General features: G+C 43.8%; 1 protein-coding gene across 1 annotated transcript in view; it reads left to right on the forward strand.

The window, feature by feature from the left end:
• LOC115480048 (kinase suppressor of Ras 2-like) overlaps positions 1-21,977 on the forward strand; it is a 577,290-nt gene that overhangs the window by 387,909 nt on the left and 167,404 nt on the right. Inside the window, exon 14 of the mRNA XM_030218456.1 lies at positions 6,019-6,386. Coding sequence (XP_030074316.1) covers positions 6,019-6,386 — 368 coding nt within the window. The remainder of the gene's footprint in view (positions 1-6,018; positions 6,387-21,977) is intronic.

The raw sequence follows: 21,977 nt of genomic DNA on the forward strand, positions 1-21,977 counted from the left end.
TGGCATGGGAGGGGGACCAGTGCACTACGAATCCTGGCCACTCCCATGACCCAATGCCTTCGATTTGTTCGTTTTTGAGCTGGGCGCCTTCGGTTTCCATTATCGCTGAAAACCGATAGCGCCCAGCTCAAAAACGCCCAAATCCTAGGCATTTACCCCGCACAACCCGTATTATCGGAAAAAAGATGGGCACCCATCTTTTTTCGAAAATATGGTTTGTCCCATCCCTTCGCATGGCCGCCCATGGAGATGGGCACCCACTTTCGATTATGGCCCTCTATATCAACCAACTCACCTTTATCCACATGTTTGTTCTCCCCTTCAAAGAAATGTAGTAGATTGGTGAGGCAAGATTTCCCTTCACTAAATCCATGTTGACTTTGTCTCATTAATCCATGCTTTTGAATATGCTCTGTAATTTTGTTCTTAATAATAGTCTCTACCATTTTGCCCGGCACTGACGTCAGACTCACCAGTCTATAATTTCCCGGATCTCCTCTGGAACCTTTTTTAAAAATTGGCGTTACATTGGCCACCCTCCAATCTTCCGGTACCATGCTCGATTTTAAGGATAAATTATATATTACTAACAATAGCTCCGCAAGCTCATTTTTCAGTTCTGTTAGTACTCTGGGATGAATACCATCTAGGCCAGGAGATTTGCTGCTCTTCAGTTTGTAGAACTGCCCCATTACATCCTCCAGGTTTACAGAGAATTCATTAAGTTTCTCCAACTCATCAGCTTCGAATACCATTTCCGGCACTGGTATCCCACCCAAATCTTCCTCGGTGAAAACCGAAGCAAAGAATTAATTTAATCTCTTCGCTACGGCTTTGTCTTCCCTGATCGCCCCTTTTACTCCTCGGTCATCTAGCGGTCCAACCGATTCTTTTGCTGGCTTCCTGCTTTTAATGTACCTAAAAAAAAATTTACTATCCATCTTATTTTCGAAAGAGAAAGACGCCCATATTTCGACCCAAATCGGGAGATGGGCGTCCGTTTCCCGTGGGCGCCCAAATCGGTATAATCGAAACCTGATTTTTGGCATCCTCAACTGCAGTCTGTCACAGAGACAAACAAAGATCATGGGGGCGTGTCGGAAGCGTGGCAAAGGTGGGACTGGGGTGTGGTTATCGGCCGAGGAGAGATGGGTGTCTTTAGCTGATAATCGAAACAAGAAGGGCGTTTTTGATGAGAATTTGGTCCACTTTATTTGGACCCTTTGTTTTCAGGCCCAAGTCCCAAAAAAGTGCCCCAACTGACCAGATGACCACCATAGGGAATCGGGGATGACCTCCCCTGACTCCCTCAGTGGTCACTAACCCCCTCCCTCCAAAAAAAACCCCACTTTACAAACTTTTTTCCCCAGCCTGTATGCCAGCCTCAAATGCTGTACCCACCTCCATGACAGCAGAATGTGTTCTGTCCTCTGACAGCCTTTCCCTGGTTCTGATGTGGCTCTCGGGTGAGTGTGACACCTTTTCTGTTAAGGGCACTGCAGAGTCACATCAACAATGCATTGTGGTGGGTGTAGGGTATTTGGCTCCATGATTCCACTAGCTTGTGTTAAATGCTCACAATGTTGGTAGTTGGTAGGCTCTACTCCCATGGTGCTTTTCCCTCTACTTACTGGGTCAGAGTGTGCCCTGTTTTGTTTCCGGTAGTCCATGAGGTAGTGGCCATTTGTGTAAGACACTTTTAGATCCCTTTCATGTGTTAGCCACGTTACAGCACTTAGTTCTTACCTTGAATGTTGCTGAAAGAAGGCATTGTACACCATTCTGCTAGCTCGGACCTACTGCTAATCTCAGTACCAGGGAGACTCGTTGCCAGTGGGGCACAACCTCTGACCTGCAGTTAACTGTGAGTAAAGGTGCTTATTCAAATAAAGGACGTTTTAAGCTAGATTAGTCTTCAGGTTTCAACTGCTGTGCCAAGGTTATACACCAGCAACAAGTCCTGTCCCTGGAGCACTTTTAGTGGGTACTGCAGTGCACTTCAGGCAGGCAGACCCAGGCCCACCCCCTCCTACCCGTAACACTTGTGGTGGTAAATGGGAGGCCTCTAAAACCCACTGTACCCACATGTAGTTGCCCCCTTCACTCCTAAGAGCTATGGTAGTGTTGTACATTTGTCCCTCCCACGACCAAATGGCTTGGATTGGGACGTTTCTGAGCTGGGCGTTTTTAGTTTCCATTCTCGCAAAAAAAAACCCGCCCATCTCAGAAGGGACCAAATCCATGGCATTTGGTCCGTCCAAACCGTATTTTCGAAACGAAAGATGGACGCCCATCTTTTTCGATAATACGGTCTGTCCTGCCTCTTCACATACCTGTTTTCGGACATAGACGCCCATGGAGATGGGTGTTCGTGTTCGATTATGCCCCTCTGTGTTTTTGCCTCCAACGCAATCTGTTTTTCGAAGTCCCTCTTAGCCTTCCTTATCAGCACTTGTATATATCAGCGTTGTACTGCTTCTGCATCACTGACTCACTCATTGTTTTATGTAGCTCACAGAATGGTCTTGACACCAGTATGGCTACAAAGGCTGAAGATTGCTGCATTAAATCTGTGCTAGACACGCTCTACCATGGCTGGTACTTTGGATCACGTGGTGTACTTTTGTCCGCCTGCACAGGTATTTTGGCAGCATATTCAAGCTATCCTGTCTTACTTCAACAATTCAGTCCAGTTTTTGCTTTTGGAAAAGGATAGAGCATTGTATAGGGTGATGATTGCTGTGGTGCTGCAGGAAAGTTTGAAGAACTGGAAGTGTTTGTACAGGCTCAACGAGTATTTTTGGTGGAATTCACTCTGCTTGCTTTATAAGTATGAGGCTATTGCAGCAAAGCAATCTGGTTGTTTTGAAAAATTCAGTAGAAAATGGTCCCTTTTGCGTCATATTTGAACAGTTAGGGGTTTCGGTTTGGTAATTTTTTATATACACTGCTCCCTCATTTTAATGCACACCGTTAGAATGTGAATTTGGTTATAATGCGGTAGCAAATATGGCTCCCAGAAATTTTGAATCAACTACAAAAACTGAAGGAGGGTGTAGAATAATTAATGCAAAAGCTATAAGGGAAAGGGAAATGGGACTTGATATACTACTACTACTATTTAGCATTTCTATAGCGCTACAAAGTGCTGCCTTTCTGAGGTTTTTGCAACTAAATTCAAAGCAGTTTACATACATTCAGGTACTTATTTTGTACCAGAGGCAATGGAGAGTTAAGTGACTTGCCCAGAGTCACAAGGAGCTGCATTGGGGATTGAACTCAGTTCCCCAGGATCAAAGTCCACTGCACTAACCACTAGGCTACTCCTCCATGTAAAAGCAAGCCACAAAAATAACTAAGAAATACCAACAAGTGGAAAGTAAAGTGAAAGAAGGAAAAGCCTCAAAGACGCTCAGACCCCGCTGGGTTACAAAGAGCAGTAACAATTTAAACAGATCAGGACTTCATCATTGGCAAAAACCTTCCAAGAGCTCGATGTTCGATGCTTAATAGTGCTCAAAAAGTACTCAAAAGAAATTTTTGTGAAAATGAAATTTGATAGAGCAACTTATCTTAAAGCTCTAAGGCTTGGAGACAGCTTCATTTAGATAGTAACATAGCATGGAGGGGCATAATCGAATGGCACCGGCCATCTGTATGGGCGGCTATCTCCAGGGCCGGCGCCGTAAGTGGGTGGAGCCAACTGTATTTTCGAAAAAGATGGCCGGCCATCTTTTTCTTCGATAATACGGTTGGGCCCGGCCAAATGTCAGATCTCGCTGAGTTTGAGATGGCCGGCATCGGTTTTTGGCCATAATGGAAAATAATTCCGGCGATCTCAAACCTGGCCAAATCCAAGGCATTTGGTCATGGGAGGAGCCAGCATTTGTAGTACACTGGCCCCGCTCACATGCCAGGACACCAACCGGGCACACTAGGGGCACTTCTAAAAATTAAAAAAAATAAATAAAAATAGCTCCCAGGTGCATAGCTCCCTTCCCTTGGTTGTTTAGCCCCCCAAATCTCCCCCAAAACCCACTCCCCACAACTCTACACCATTACCATAGCTCTAAGGGGTGAAGGGGGGCACCTACATGTGGGTACAGTGGGTTTTGGGTGGGTTTTGGAGGGCTCCCATTTACCACCACGAGTGTAACAGGTGGGGGGGGGGGGGGCCTGGGTCCACCTGTGTGAAGTGCACTGCACCCACTAAAAACTGCTCCAGGGACTTGCATACTGCTATCAGGGAGCTGAGTATGACATTTGAGGCTGGCATAGAGGCTGGCAAAAAAAGTTTTTTTTTGTTTTGGGTGGGAGGGGGTTGGTGACTACTGGGGGAGTAAGGGAAGGTCATCCCTGATTCCCTCTGGTGGTCATTTGGTCAGTTGGGGCTCCTTTTTGAAGCTTGGTCGTGAAAAAAAAGGGACCAAGTAAAGCTGGCGAAATGCTCGTCAAGCCTGGCTTTTTTTCCATTATCAGGCGAAGCCGGCCATCTCGAGAGCACGCCCCTGTCCTGCCCCTGTCCTGCCTTCACTACCCGGACATGCCCCCTTGAAGTTTCGCCGGCTCCACGATGGAAAGCAGTTGACGCCGGCCAAAATCGACTTTCGATTATACCGATTTGGCCGGGTTCAGGAGATCGCCGACCATCTCCCGATTTGTGTTGGAAGATGGCCGGGGATCTCTTTCGAAAATGAGCTGGATAGTAACATAGTAGATGACGGCAGAGAAAGACCTGTACGGTCCATCCAGTCTGCCCAACAATATAAACTCATATGTGCTACTTTATCTGCCATTTTCAGGGCACAGACTGTAGAAGTCTGCCCAACACTAGCCCCACCTCCCAACCACCGGTGCTGCCGCCCAATCTCTGCTAAGCTTGTGAGGATCCATTCCTTCTGAACAGGATTCCTTTATGTTTATCCCATGCATTTTTTAATTCCGTTACCATTTTCATCTCCATCACCTCTCACGGGAGGGCATTCCAAGTATCCACCACTCTCTCCATGAAAAAATACTTCCTGACATTTTTCTTGAGTCTGTCCCCCTTCAACCTCATTTCATGTCCTCTAGTTCTACCGCCTTCCCGTCTCCGGAAAAGATGTCAAAAAAATTGATTTACCCCAATAAAGCTCAGCCTGTGCACTCCACTACTTATGACTCTGTCAGATTCAGAGTTCTTCAGGGGCTGCAAATGCCTGCTACACTGCCAACCAGCTCCAAGTCATGATTGACACTTTGAGAAAGACTTGATAGTTTTTCATTGTCCCCCTTTCTAAGTATTTTCCAGTTCCTCCAGCTTTTGTTAACATAGATGTTTAAGGAAACCCTGAGTGGCTAAATGCGTTCATCTTTATTTGAAATGACCCTCTCAAGGTAGGTGACTCTCTTAGCAGCTGAATAGATGGTTAGTAACATAGTAAATGGCGGCAGATAAAGACCTGTACGGTCCATCCAGTCTGCCCAACAAGGCTGGATTCAGTAAATGGTGCTCAATGCTATGCTGTAATGGCTACTCAAAGATGAACACCCATTATAGAAGAGCTTTGAGTGCTGATTTCGGCACCAGGACCTTATGTCTGCTGAAACCAGGTGTAATTCCTGACGCCCAATTTAGTATTCTATAGCACTGAACACAAATTTTAGGAATGCCCCTCCCATGACCAAGTCCCCCTTTTGAATTGTTTACTATAGGATTTGGACAGACATTGTTATAGAGTTGCACATAGCAAGATATGCGTGAAAATTGAAATTGGTGCCAATTAGGAATTGAGTTGGGCGCACATCTTGGATCGGCACTCAGTTTTGGCACCATATATAGAATCTGGGGGTTAATGTGCTGCTCTAAACCCTTCCCCCATTTTGGATGGATAATGTGGGCTGAATGATATTTTCCCATTTTGTTCCCTCTCTCTTCTCTGCCCTCCATTCATGTACAAATTTACACATATTAATTAAAAGGAGATTTTGTGCAAACAATGGTGAAACTGTTTTAATAGTTTCTTTTTTTTGTTTCAGAATGAGGAAGGGAATGATGAGGCTCAAGAATCGGAGGATGACTTTGAGGAGATGAACCTTTCACTTCTCTCAGCCCGAAACTTCCCCCGCAAGGCCAGTCAGACCAGCATCTTCCTACAGGAATGGGACATTCCTTTTGAGCAGCTGGAGATTGGAGAAATGATTGGCAAGGGCCGTTTTGGTTTGGTGTACCATGGTCGCTGGCATGGTGAGGTGGCTATCCGACTCATTGACATAGAGAGGGACAATGAGGATCAACTGAAGGCCTTCAAGCGGGAAGTGATGGCATACCGGCAGACGCGGCATGAGAATGTGGTGCTGTTCATGGGGGCTTGCATGAGCCCTCCCCATCTTGCCATAATCACCAGGTAAGACCAGAGCACTACTCTTTCACTGGAAAATGCCAGTTGCAGGGTCAGTAGCCAATCTGTGATTGATAAGGAATATTCATTAGAGAAGTACTGAACATTTCTTCAATAAAATACTTGTTCGTTGTCATCTTGTATTGCTGATTCTGTTATCCTGACAGAGTAATACTGGTTGCAAGCAGACAGGATTTTGGATCCTCACTCACATTAGATCAATTATGGGGAGTTTTGAGGATGAAATTAAAGATAGCTTTTATTTGTGGAACAGAGGGAGTGTCAGCAATTGGCAAAGGAGGGCTGGCACTTTGTGATTTGAATATGGAGTTAGAGGGTGAGGGGTCCACAGGGCACTTTTTGTTTACTCGAATGGGGATAGGGAGGGAAGGAACAGGGTTGAGGAACTAGAGACACATCTTGATTTGAATAGGGATCAGGGAGGGAGGTCAGTGATTTCTTTTTACAGGAGCTGAAGGGGTTGTCTAGACAGATATATGCTTGTTAGATTTAAACTCATTACTACTAAATATCATACTAACCAACTAAATTCTGATACCCATCTCTGGCACACCTCTGTATTTTCCGCGTATAAAGCAGGTTTTATGGGCAGATAGTGCTTAAAAATTGCATGGTCAGATATATATACATGGGTATGTTCAATGATAAGATGGTGTGTATTTATATGTGTGCTACATGTTGGTGTTCAGAGGGTGTCATTTGGGTGCAGTGGGGAACAATGTCACGATGTGCATGTGTATTTTATGAAAATGCAAAGGGTATGTGCACACGCTTACACCTCCTTTGGAGCAGGTATGAATTTCTGCCTAAGGACTTGTGCGTTACTAGGGTTGGTTCTGGGAGTTATGTTGCTTTATATATAGGTATCCTTTCAATAAATTACCCCCTACAAATTATTTTCAGTGAGTAATAGGTGAGAATCTAAGAGAATGAGTTTTAACAACTAAAATGAGTTAATATAACCTGCAAATCACCGCAGATCTGCCTTGAAGATTTCAGTTATGCTGCCTGGCTTCTGCCAGTTCAAATGCGATCTAAATCCAGTCAGATATCAACCAGTAATTATTTAGAAGATGCCTGAGAGAATAAAGGGTGAATGTGTAATTGGAAAGTGCAGCATTTGAGCATGTAAGTCATATCGCTAGTACACATCAACCACGTCCACGTCTCACTTTCGCAAAGTACTTTTCTTGTATACCCAGAGGGCCATGTTCCCTCCTCTCTGCACAATTATGACAAACCAATAAGCAAAACCAACATTTTACTTTTTCTGAAAAATAAAAAAACAAAATCCCTCTTCACCCCCCTGTTTATTTGCTATAGCTGCTCTTTTATCATATTTAAAATAATTAAGGTCATAAATCAGTCAATAAACATCTATCGACAGCCTGTCTGTGGTATTCTACAATTGATTGATTCATAGCAGAAATGTTTTCCTCAATCAATATTAGGTTAGCAGGGTGAATAAATCTTGTTAATAACTTAAGAACAGGAGAGTCGATAGTGATATTAATACACCCTTTAACTGGCTATGCATTTTTTCATAAAGAGAGAGCATTTCTTTTTGGATAGGTAAAAGAGACGGTGAGTGAGGAAAAGTGACTGCAGGATTTTGGAAGCTGACTTCTATTAATAAATGAGAAAGGGCAGAGGGAGATTAAGAGGGGCAGCTTCTCAGAGTCCGGTTAAGTTCTAATTACCTTAGCGTCAGCACTTTCTACATCCTCCTCTGTAAATGTTTCTTCTAAGATAGCTAGACTTCCAGTACTGCGCCTGAACAGCTTATGCCACGTATGAATCTGTGACGTTAGGTACCTATGATGGCAGCAGAGATGTAGTAGGAGACCACTGATCATGTAAATACCCCTTGTAGTTGGCACACTAGTTTACAACATTATCAGTTTCCAATTTAGAGGGATAGAGGGGCATAATCAAACGTTGCCGGCGAAATAGGTCGCCGGCGATCTATTTTGGCGGCGGCGCAACAGCTGGCCGGAACCATGTTTTCAAAAAAGATGGCCGGCCATCTTTTTTTTTTCGATAATACGATTTAGCCCGGCCAAATGCCAGAGTTCGCCGGGTTTGAGATTGCCGGTTTTGTTTTTCAGCGATAATGGAAAAAAATGCCGGCCATCTCAAACCCAGCAAAATCCAAGACATTTGGTCATGGGAGGAGCCAGCATTTGTAGTGCACTGGTCCCCCTGACATACCAGGACACCAACCGGGCTTCCTAGGGGGCACTTCTAAAAATGTTTAAAAAATACACAAATAGCTCCCAGGTGCAAAGTTCCCTTACCTAGGGTGCTGAGCCGCCCCCAAATCCCCCCCAAACCCACTCCCCACAACTCTACACCATTACCATAGCCCTTATGGGTGAAGGGGGGCACCTACATGTGGGTACAGTGGGTTTTGGGGGGGGGGGGTTGGAGGGCTCAACACTTAGCACCACAAGTGTAACAGGTAGGGGGGGATGGACCTGGGTTTTCCTGCCTGAAGTGCACTGCACCCATTAAAAACTGCTCCAGGTACTTGCATACTGCTGTCAGGGAGCTGGGTATGACATTTGAGGCTGGCAAAAAAGTGTTTTATTTTAATTTATTTAGTGTGGGAGGGGGTTGGTGACCACTGGGGCAGTATGGGGACGTCATCCCCCTTTCCCTCCAGTGGTCATCTGGTCAATTGGGGCACCTTTTTGAGGCTTGGTCGTGAAAATTAAAGGACCAAGTAAACCTGGCGAAATACTGCTTAACGCCGCTTTTTTTTCCCATTATCCACGAAAGCCAGCCATCTGGTAGCCACGCCCATGCCCGCCCATGTCCCGCCTTTGCTTTGCCGCCGACACGCCCCCTTGAACTTTCGCCGCTTTTGCGAGATCGCCGGCCATCTCCCGATTTATGTCGTTAGATGGCCGGCAATCACTTTCGAAAATAAGCCTGTTAGTTACTAAAATTACTAGAAAAACCACCTTTTACTGCAGTGATATTTACTGGTAGAGGTCAGGGGAAAATGCCTATATGCCTGACCCCTAGTGATAATAATGTGGTATTACCACTAGAGGGATCACCTGGAAAGTTCGGGGACTGGGTAAGAGGATGGGGGATGTAGGGACTTGCAGTCCAAAAGCCACTTTCATGAGACCCAGGGAGGAGGGACTTTTGGGGGAGGCCACCATGTATGGTGCTCATACCCACACATGGAGAGATTTCCTGCTTGGGGGGTGGGAGGGGGAAGCTGCAAGGGGTCTTGATGCTGGTGATGGTAAGGGGTCTCTTGGAGTTGGCTGTTGATGTGTGTGTGTGGGGGGGGGGGTAGAGGCGAGTACTGTGATTGGGGGGATCGGGGGCATTGGGGTGTGCAGTGTTCATCAATATCACATCTATGGTGTAAAATCCCCATATATAGTTGGCAGTGCTGTACCTGATATGACCTGTGAGGCATCTGTTTTTTTGCCATTTGGATTTGTGAAGGCTGCTCCTGCTAGACATGCTGCCCCAAGGACATCCACACCGGCATTAATTTTAAAAGGGAATCTACTTTGACAGATTCTTTGCTAGAATACTAGCCTAATTGTAAATGTCCCAACCTAGGCATCTTTAATCAGGCTTGTGTGTCCTTTCTTCACTGCCTTGGGTGAATCTCTTCATAAGGGTGTTTAATAAATCCAAATAACTAAATAGATACATACATACATAAAATACTGCTCATATGGCAAAAGTCATTTGGATAAATAGATGGATGACTAAATTGAAGGCAAATTATATGTACAGTTGAATAAGGCTGGAGGAACTGGTCTTAGTTACAGGGTGTGCAGTAAGCTGGTTCAGAAAACAGTTGCCACATGTATTAAAGTCTTGGAAGAAGAGCCAGGCTTTCATCTGCTTTCTGAAGTAGAGGTAGTCTCGAGTTAGATGTAGTCCCTTGGGAGTGAGTTCCAGAGCGTAGAGGCTACTCCTGAGAAGGCCCCCTGGCAGGTATCGCATCATGCAATTTCTTTTGATGAGGATACAGACAGTGATGCTTCTTGAGAGGACCTTAGAGACCTCAAAGACATGTAGAAGGCTAACTTATTCTTTAAGCTCTCTGTCTCATTTTATCTGAAAATCAAAGATAGAGATTTAAATCTTGCCTTTTAAGGTATCTGTAGCCAGTGCAGTTTTTGCAGGAAGGGTGTGATATGGTGTCACCGCTTGCATTCTTCTATTTTGAATTAGGTGGAGTTGGTGCAAACACTTTTTGGTTTGACCAGTGTACAGGGTGTTACAGTACTCCAGTTGTGACATTATCATGACATGAACCACTGTGGTCAGACTCAACATTTTGATATATGGAGAAATATTTGGTAGTTGGCGCAGGTGACAGACCTAGCCAGTCAGGTTTTCAGGATATCCCCAGTGAATATGCATGAGTTAGATTTGCATATGCTGCCTTCATTATATACAAATCTAGCTCATGCATATTCACTGGGGATATCCTGAAAACCTGACTGGCTAGTCTCGAGGACTGGTTTGAGAATCCCTTATCTAGTAGAATCCCAAGATTCCTGACCTGTTATTTTAGGGGGAGTTCATACTTTCCAAATGGTACTTGTGCTAGGAACCCGCAGAATCTCTGTTTTACTTGGGTTCAGGCAGTTTGTTATTTTTGCCCATTACTGAGTTGCTGTTAGAAAGGCAGTTAATTTATTCAAAGCTATGAGTAGATCTGGTTCAGTAGGTATGAACAAGCATAAATACAGAATTTTATGTCCGTCAACCGAAGCAGTTCAGCTAAAGAGATGAGGTAGATCTTAAATAAAAATAGGTGACAGTATGGTTCTATGTAGTATCTTATTCAGTGCTCAAGCTTATGATGTGCTGTTGCTGAACAGAATTGATTGTTGTCTTTTCGACAAATGGGATTTGAACCATGCAACTGAGCTGAGGTAACCAGGCATGAATATCAAAAAGCCTCCTCTGTTACCTGGTTGAATGAGTCCCAGCTGACTGTGCATGGGAGGAGGGTATGGGAGTGTTTTCCTTATTAGCTGGTGAGATGCTCAATGGAACCACATTGTAGGTCCTGATTGAGACCTTTAATTTTACTGGAAAAGCATGTGGCAAAAATTATTGGTAGTTAGTTGTGACTGGGAAGGCTGATTCTGTTGTGGGGGGTTGCTGTAGACTGTTTTCTATTTTGAATAGTTGTTTGATTGAATTTGCAGTCTGCATTGAGAGAAATATTGGTGGTAAATTGCCATGTGTTTCTTATAGTTCAGCCCACCTTTGTCTAGGTGAGATTTTTGCCATTTTTTTCAAGTATATGTCCTTGACGCTTGAGGACCCATAATTCTGAGGAGAAGCAAGGGGAGCATTTGTGTAGGGAGACCTTCTTTTGTGGGGCCACATATTCTAAGGCCATTCTAAGTGTGCATTCCAGACAGTGGTGTAGCCAGACCTGAGATTTTGGGTGGGCCCAGAGCTAATATGGGTGGGCACGCACTGTCTATATAAGTTTGAGTAGTGTCTCTTGGGATCCTACAAAATAATGCCTTAGAATTCACTTGATGCCCAACAGCTGCCCTGCATCAGAATAACCACATACATACTTAATGGAAAAATTGATATTTTTAAATATAATTACATTATCCCACAATCTCTCCACTGCAAAATGCTATACACAAACTTGTGCAAAAACACACTCATATCCTTACTAAACCATAACAGCACTAATTCCAAGGACAGGACGAGCTACAACCTTATGCTTGAAAAGGCAGAACTGTAATTACACTAGGCTCTAAAACACTAATACACTACCTCGTGAAAAAAAAGCAAAACAAAAAGGGCTGCAAATACTACACGCTAGCAGAATACTGCACCTTGATCACACATGAAAAACACATGACACAAGGAACTAGAAATCAAAAAATATGAAGGCAAAATACTGAACTGGAAAGTTAACTCAAGAAGTCAGACTCAGCATGCAGCAATACCAGAAAAATTGAAACTTACATGCAAAATATCACAGATTCACATTTCCAAAAGCTGACATATTCCAATTAATAAATTCTGAATAAAATACTTTTTTAACCTTTGTTGTCTGATCTATTTGCTTTGGTCCCAGTGTTTTCTGTTTTATGCAGTGTCTTCTTTCCATCTGATATTTTTTCTCTCACCATGTCCACCATCCTCCTGTGTCCTTATGTGTCCTGTCTACCATCTGTAGCCCTGTCCCTATCCTTCCTTGAGTTTCAGTATCTGCCCTCAACGTGTTCCAAACCAGCCCTTAAACTCAGCAGTTTTCCCTCCATCCATATCCAGCATTTCTCCTTACTGCCCTCCATCCATGTGCTTCTACTTCCTCTGTCTTCCCTCCCTTCCATCCTTGTCCAACATTTTTCCTTCTCTTCCCTGCCCTCCACTCCATCCATGTCCAGCATTTCTCCTCTCTTCCCTCCCCTCCATCCATGTGCATCTCCTCCCTGACTTCTCTCCCCTCCCTCCATCCATCCATCCATCCAGCAACTCTCCATTCTCCCCTGCTCTCTCCTCCATCCACCCATATCCAGCAAATGTCCTCTGTCCCCTGCATTCATCCATCCATGTTCAGCAATTCTCCTCTCTCCTCTGCCCTCCCCTCCATCCATCCATACCCAGCAAATTTCCTCTTTCCCCTTTCCCCTCCATCCATCCATGTCCAGCAATTTTCCTCCTTCCCCTGCCCTCCACTCCGTGCTCTCCATTCTCCCCTGCCCTCTCCTCCATCCATCCATCTCCAGCAAATTTCCTCTCTCCCCTTTTCCCTCCATCTATCCATGTCCAGCAATTCTCCTCCTTCCCCTGCCCTCCGCTCCGTGCTCTCCATTCTCCCCTGCCCTCTCCTCCATCCATCCATACCCAGCAAATTTCCTGTCTCCCCTTTTCCCTCCATCCATCCATGTCCAGCAATTTTCCTCCTTCCCCTGCCCTCCTCTCCATTCTCCCCTGCCTTCTCCTCCATCCATCTCCAGCAAATTTCCTTTCTCCCCTGCCCCCTCCATCAATCCCTGTTGTCCGGCAATTCTCCTCTCTCCCCTGCCCATCCTGTTTATTTCAATCCCCCTCCCCATTTTATCTGACGGCTCCCCCGCCCCTCCTCAAAAGAACGACAACGTGGATGCAGCAGCTCACAGGTTTGTTTGCCCTGTGTTTTGAGTGAACGGCGATGGCTGCGCGGAGGAGTGGAAACCAAATCGCTTCTTTCTTTTTTTACAATGGACTAGATGGGCGAGCTGGCTGGCTCACTTCCACTCCCGAAGTTGCAGCGTAAAAGCAGCAAGCAGCGAGCCAGTCCCGACTCTGTCCTTCGCTTCCTGTCCTCTCTCTGTGCCGTCCCGCCTTCCTCTGATGTCATTTCCTTTCAGGCGGGCGGGACGCTGAGAGGGCAGGAAGCGAAGGACGGAGTCGAGACTGGCTCGCTGCTTGTTGCTTTTACGCCCGCTCGCCGCTGCGGGCAAAAAAACGAAGTCATCGTCGTCGTGGAAGGTGAGGGTCGCAAAAAACTGGGCGGGCCCGGGCCGAGATTGGGTGGGCCTGGGCCCACCCAGGCCCACCCGTAGCTACGCCCCTGATTCCAGATGTCAACCTCTTCTGTCACTGTAGTTACCTTTTCTTCCACATGGGCCAGGACAAGGAATCTGGGAACGTCTCAGAAGTCAGATGTCTCATATCTAGAATTTCCTTCCAAACTCTGGTCAGGCCCATCTGTTTGAGGTTGTTGTATATAGAAAATGTTATTAGAAAATGATCTGCACCACTCATCAGGGCCACTGGGGTTTCAGCAACATTATCTGAGGGGTAGCACTGAAGATCTCTGACTGTCCAAGCACTACCTGGGTAATCCCATGGCAGACCAGGTTCAGAGCCAAAGTGGAGTTGGAAATTATCCAGCTATCATTGATATTCAGAACCAGTACATGGCTAATTATCCAGACACGTTTGGACAGCATGATTGTGCTGTTCCAAACTGATTGGATAGTTATCCGGGTACTGCTGGTGAATAATGGTTCTACCCTTGAATAATCAGCCTCAGTATCTGGGTATATATTTAAATGTCGCGGTTGGCGTTTGAATCTGATGCTAATTTTGGTGTTTAATATTGGAGCGGGTGGAGGGGGAGGTCACTCGAGGAGGACACAGGGACATAGACATAGACATGATGGTCTCATAAACTTTCTTCCCATCAGAAAATAGGCTAAGAAATGTAGGTGAGAGTGAATAAGAGGTACGTAAGAACATAAGAATAGCCATACTAGGTCAGACCAATGGTCCATCTAGCCCAATGTCTTGTTTCCAACAGTGGCCAATCCAGGTCACAAGTATCTGTCAGTAGCAACATTCCATTCTACCAATCCCAGGGATAAGCAGTGGCTTCATGTCTGTCTCAATAGCAGACTATGGACTTTTTCTCCAGGAACGTGTCCAAACCTTTTTAAAACCCAGATACACTAACCACTGTAACCACATCCTCTGGCAACAGGTTCCAGAATTTAACTGTTTACTGAGTGAACAAATATTTCCTCATTTCTTTTAAAAGTATTTCCATGTAACTTCATTGTATGCCCCCTAGTCTTTGTACTTTTTGAAAGAGTAATCAATTGATTCACTTCTACACCACTCAGGATTTGTAGCCCTCAGTCATATCTCCTCTCAGCCATCTCTTTTCCAAGCTGAAGAGCCCTAACCTCTTTAGCCTTTCCTCATATAAGAGGAGTTGCATCCTCTTTATCATTTTGGTTGCTCTTCTTTGAACCTTTTCTAATTTCACTATATTGTTTTTTTAAATACAGCGACCAGAATTGAACGTAATACTGTATAGAGCAATACAGAGGCATTATAGTATTCTCAGTCTTATTTAGCATGGTCATTTGGACACTTTCTGCCATTCACTCATATCTCCTCAGATTCATTGGCCTCCCCACCCATTTCCCATCCCTTTCACCACTGGAAATGCTCTGTGGGTGCAGTAGGTGCTGAGCACTCTCACTATTGAGGAAGATCCTCTGCTGGGTCCATGGAAGAGTGATTTGTGTTGTACTTGGCATTTCCAGTTATTTTGAAATGTTGGTGCCTATGATACTAGCCCGGTTTGTCATATGCTCATTGGAGCCTTCCATCAATGATGGGATGGGAGTGTGAAGAGAATCCACAGACATGGAGAACTCAACGAAGTCCCACGGATAAACACAATACAGCAAGGCAGTGGGTAAAAAACCAGGAGTGCCAGAGTAGAGATGAACCAGACTTTATTAATCAATAAAAATTATTTTTTGTATTTTTTGTTTTTAAGTTTTTTTTACATATATTATTTTTATTTTTAGACTCCTGATGTAGGCCTTTTGACCGAAACACAACGTTGTGTTGAGTCATTATATTGATTAATAAAGTCTGGTTCATCTCTACTCTGACACTCCTGGTTTTTTACCCACTGCCTTGCTGTATTGGGATGGGAGAGTGGACAGCTTCTGTACTGTAATAAGAAAGTGGAGAAGTGTGAGGAGGTGGTGATGGTAGTAATCTAGGTTAACCCTTCCATAGTGCTGTGAAGCAGTCAGTGACAGTCCTGATCTCCTGTCGACTATCTCCTGTCCTTCCCTGGCCTGTTAGGTTTTATTTGATGAAGATGTCAATGCTTGACAACAATTACTGAAAATCTTTTCCTGACTAACCTCCGATCACAAGATAAATCCCTCCTCTCAGTACCCTTCTCCACTACCGCCAACTCCAGGCTCTGTCCTTTCTGCCTCACCTCTCCCTATGCCTGGAATAAACTCCCCGAGCCCATACGCCAAGCCCCCTCTCTATCCATCTTCAAATCCCTACTCAAAGCCCACCTCTTCAGTGTCTCCTTTGGCACCTAACCATTGTACCTCTACCCAAGAAATCTAGACTGTTCCAATTTTTGATTGTCTGCACTCCTTGTCCTTTTGTCCTTTAGATTGTAAGCTCCTTTGAGCAGGGACTGTCCTTCTTTGTTTTTGTACAGCGCTGCGTAACCCTGGTAGCGCTCTAGAAATGTTAAATAGTAGTAAATAGTAATTTGAACAGGGACCTCTCGCAGCTAGAATCTTCTGATGAGGAATTAAAAAAAGGGGGGAAGAGTAAGGAGCAAATAAAAAGAGAATAGAATCTTACCAGTGGCTAAAGATGCAAATTATTTCAGCAGCAGGGGAATGCTAGATATTTGTTATCTTAATTTGGTAGTGTAGTTTGAAAACACTGTCAAAAGATGACCCAACACAGTTATCGCATCACTTGGGAAAAAGCTGAGGGCCAATATTCAAAAGGCTCTAACTGAGAAGGAGAGACTGCTGCCTGGCTAAATGGATAGTGCTGCTGAATATTGCCCGTGACTGCGCGGCACTGATTGGTTAGTGCTAGGACAATCCAGGGGCAGTGTTGAGCAGAAATATATTACCAATGTAATGAAATAACTCCAATTGTTACTTTTTCCATTAATGAGTAATATGGGACTAAATTCTATAAATGTCACCTAAAAAAATTAGCACTGAAAAAAATAGTGCTTTGTGCTATTCCATAAACAGCGCTTACAGTTACTTTATGAAATAGCGCTTAGTGCTGGGAACTGTGACTACATTTAGGCGCGATCACCAATGAAACCTTGATGTAAATCCCCGCACCTAAGTTAGGCGTGGAGCCTCATTATTCTGTAATAACACGTATAAATTGTGAGAATGCCCCTGATCCTCCTCTGATCTTCCCAGGGCTTCGCCCCCTTTTTGGACCTGTGCCTAAATTTACACACGTAAATTTTAATTAAATCCAATTAACACCAATAATTGCTTGGTAAGAAGCCAATTGTCAGCGCCAATTGGCTCATTATTCAATTAAATTGTGTGTGCAAATCAAGTGTGCACCCAAATTTGCACTTGCAATCTTAGTGACTTTTTTAAAATCTAAGAACATAAGAGTAGCAATATTGGGCCAGACCAACGGTCCATCTAGCCCAATATCCTGTTTTCCAAACAATGGCCAAGCCAGGCCATAAGTACCTGGCAGAAACCCAAATTGTGGCAACACTCCATACTATAAATCCCAGGGCAAGCAGTTGCTTCCCATGTCTGTCTCAATAGCAGACTATGGACTTTTCCTCCAGGAATTTATCCAAACCTTTTTTTAAACCCAGATATACTAACCGCTGTTACCATCTCCTCCAGCAAAGAGTTCTAGAGCTTAACTATTTGTTGAGTGAAAAAATAATTCCTCCTATTTGTTTTAAAAGTATTTCCATGTAACTTTCTCGAGTGTCCCCTAGTCTTTGTACTTTTGGAACGAGTAAAAAATCGATTTACTTCTACTCGTTCTACATTACACAGGATTTTGTAGACCTCAATCATATCTCCCCTCAGTCGTCTCTTTTCCAAGCTGAAGAACACTAACCTCTTTAGCCTTTCCTCATACGAGAGGAGTCACATCCCCTTTATCATTTTGCTCACTCTTCTTTGAACCTTTTCTAATTCCGCGGTATTTTTTTGAGATACGGTGACCAGAACTGAACGCAATACTCAAGGTGTGGACACACCATGGAGCGATACAAAGGCATTATAGTATTTTCGGTCTTATTCACCATCCCTTTCCTAATAATTCCTAGCATCCTGCTTGCTTTTTTGACCGCCGCTACACACTGAGCAGAAGATTTCAGCGTATTATCTACAATGATATCCAGATCTTTTTCTTGAGTGCTGACCCCCAAAGTGGACCCTAGTATCAGGTATGTATAATTTGGTTTATTCTTTCCAATGTGTATCACCTTGCATTTGTTCACATTAAATTCCATCTGTCAAAGCTAGACCTTACATTAGCTGGTGTTCTGTCTAGCTAACTGCCAGCTTCTCATTTTAAAATATGGACAGGATCAGCAGGGGAGAATGGGGAAAACAATGGGTTGGTGGAGGGACAAAATAGGAACTTCCAGAGAAAATATCAGCCCCTTCTACTGTCCAGCATCTCCCTTTTTTCTTCCCTCTCTTCTGTCCTCTCCCCCTAGCCGATGGTCCAGCATCTCCCTTTTCTCTCCCTTCATTCCACCCAGCCAGCCAGCATTACCCCCTCTCTGTCTCTTTTCCCTCCTGCAAAGCACCTAATTATTTGATCAGTACTCAATAGACTCTAAAAATCCTTCTTCTTTGAAGGTATTTTAAAGTATTTATTATAGGACATTTAGTGAATGTACAAAGCTGAAATATATCTACATCTGTCTACTATATGTATAATTCAAATGTATCATATTTATAGAGCACTTCTTAGTAAGATTCACCACTTCTGAAAAAATGCATGATGTTTTGTGCCTTTGAGGGCTGGAAAATCATTCCTGGAGTAGACAACTTGATTGGTGGATCATCAGACTGAGATTGCTTTCTCTTTTGGATATTTAAGGAGTATTCTTTTAAAATAAGAGGGGCTTTTTGGGACTATAGGATAAGAACTGGATCTCAGTCTCTTTCAATTGAAAGGAAACTCCGGAATGAAGGGGCATAAGATGAAGTGAAAAGGGGACAGACCCGGGAGACATCTAAGGAAATACTTCTTTACAGAAAGAGTGACATGATCTCCCAGTGGAGTTGGTGGAGAGGAGGACTGAATCTGAATTCAAGAAAGTGTGGGACAGGCATGTGGGATCTCTTAGGGGGAAGAAGGGATAGTGGATAATAAGATGGGCATACTGGATAGACCATATGGCCTTTATCTGCTGTTGTTTTCTGTTTCTGTGTGTTTAGTTAGCTTACACCAATTTAACTGCCAAATTATTTGTGACATTCCTTAAGACCAAAGATAACATTATGAACCAGCTGCGTCACTTTTGCACAGAGTACAGCTTATTGAAGGAAGTTTTCTTAAAGTTTTCCATTATCTTTCTTTCTCTTTTTTTTTACTTCAGCAGGGGAGTAGCATAGTTAATCTTTACTGTGTTCTGGGCTGCCTTGCAGGCAAAGCTAATCACTCAGCTGAGATAGTGAAGAAACTCATTACATGATTGACAGCATATCAGATAACTGCAGTGCTCATTTCTCCCCTCTCTATTCCCTCTTCTCCTCTTCACTACGGCAGCTCATCCATGGGCATTGGGATATTACCTTTTAGCTCTACTTTGCTACTAGCAGAAAAGGAAAGCTAAAGCTTTTGTCCTTCTCGAGTTGTACCATGTTAGGCAAAGAATAGCCGAATAGCCCTTATCTAGTTTTCTACTTATTTAGATTTTATTTTATATCTGCTGTCTCACTAGATGCCACACAGTTATTATAATATACCAAAATGTTCAATACACAAAACAATTGCATCCACTACATCTACCACTTCCATCCATTGCCCTCCATCTCATCTTCCACCTAAAACCTAAAGTACCTCTTCACCTATCCCATTTGGTTAATTCCTTGCCACCCCCTTTCTTTCCACTGTAACACTCACTAAATAACTCAGAAGTACTGGAAAATATAATCTAACCCTCTTCCAGGCTGAAAACACCAATCAGTATCTGCCTCTAGTAGTGAATAATCCTAGTCAATTCCACTACTCCCAAACGAATCCAAGGCTCTGGCCTCCAGACCCGGGGATGATGAGGCATGAGACCGAGAACTCTTGGCCCATTTGAGAGCGGATTCAACCACCATTAAGTGGTGAGGTAGTTGTTCCCTCACAAATCCAGGCGCCTTCTTGGGTGTGACTGCACTGTCAGGGGAGTTCTTCAAAAGTGCATCCTAGAGGATAAGGTGCAATGGCACAGTGAACCCCTCCTTAGGAGGAGACTTATAGCCCAGGACAGACAACATTTCTGCCCTAGGCTCCTCATCCATCTCCAACTTAAATGGGATGGGCACATCCATCTCCCTCACAAAACTAGTGAAAAGAGAGTGACTCTGGTGGAGATGTTTGTCTCTCTTGAGGAGGAGAGAGATCAGATGGTATACCATAATGACTCCTCCTCTGAGAAGTAATGTGGACCCTCATCTGACTCCCAAGAGTAGTCCCAATCAGACTGTTCTGCATACTCAGAAGCAGCTGAATGAGTATGGCTATTCTTATGTTCTTATGTACTTCAGAAAAGCAAGCCTAATAAAATGAAAATTAATATAAAAGAAAAGAGCTCCACTTAGAACCATCATTCTTTAATTCCTTCATTGAACAACTGCTAAACAGATCTATACTATCACCACGCCCCCCCCCCCCGGAACCCCTCCCCCAATGCTGAAAAAACTGTTTTTAGTAAGGACCTAATTGCCATTGGTAAGGCATTCCATAACATAAGAATTAGCCAAAACAAGGTGCTCTCACAGATTGATTCCCATCGAGCTCTAGAGAGAGGGGAAATTACCACCTTGTGATCAGACACTGATCTTATTGCCCTACGGGGCACACAGGGTACCATGATAGAAGTATGATGGAATTGTTTCATAATAAGCACTATGAGCTACAGCTAATAGCTTGAATTTTAACTTGAATTATTTTAGGAATGAATAAACAATAGTGTGACATGGTCATGTCTATGTGCTTTGCCCAACAAACATAAAGGAGCATTATGTAAAATTTGTAAAGGCTTCAGGCAATAATTTGATATTCCTGCATAGACAACATTACCATACTGAATGTGCGATATTAGCAGTGACCCCCGGATTCTATATAGGTAGCCTATAGTTGGGTACCTAGGACACTCAAATCAATGCGTTATTGAGGCATCAACAATCAATAACTGACATTAAATGGTAACAATTTGGGATTTGTGTGCACATCTGCCCTATAACATCTGCACCTAACTTTTATAGCACACAACTCAAAAGGGCTCCTGCAAAATCAGGTGCACATTTACACAGTAAACCCATCCTCTTCTCTTCTGCCAGTATTTTCATTAATACGTGGAGCAGTACTATGTCTGTCAGGCCCTGGGGAAGATGATCACTGGTGTTCCACATGGGAGGGGCATGGGCAAATCGGGGGCATTCCTAGACACTAGGCACAACTGTCAGTTGCAGGCCCAACTACCAAAAATTAGGCACCAGCATTTAGATCAGGTTTTGGCAGACGTAAATGAAGGTGCCTAAAGTTAGGTGCGACATGCTTTAAGTTAGTATTCTATAAAGGACGCTCAACACAGAGCACCCTTTTTTAGAATACTAGTTCAGCACAGGTCTTTCCAGTGCTTAACTTTAGGTACCATTTACTAAATTCATCCCTAAGTGTATTAACGTATGTAGGGCTGTTTCATCAAGCAAACCTCGTAGCGATCTCAACTGGCACAATACATAGAACCCCTTTCGGACATTTGAAATCTGGTCTGTAAACAATAGCTGATAATCTATTAGTACTCCCAAGAATTTAAAGATAACTGACACAGTAATCGGTGTGTTAAATAATACTGGAACCAAGAATGGATGACAAGTATGACTGCTAGTCCAGCAAGCTGTAGATTTTCCAATACTTAATTTTAAACGAAGTCAAGTAAGCAAGGTGGTGACAGCTAAGTTGCCAGTCTTTAGAAGAACTGTTTTCTATGTCATGGGGGCAATTCTATACAGGGTGCTAGAAGTTAGACACCCAAAATATAGGTGC

The sequence above is a fragment of the Microcaecilia unicolor genome, chromosome 11, assembly GCF_901765095.1.
Source record: "Microcaecilia unicolor chromosome 11, aMicUni1.1, whole genome shotgun sequence".
Taxonomy (NCBI): domain Eukaryota; kingdom Metazoa; phylum Chordata; class Amphibia; order Gymnophiona; family Siphonopidae; genus Microcaecilia; species Microcaecilia unicolor.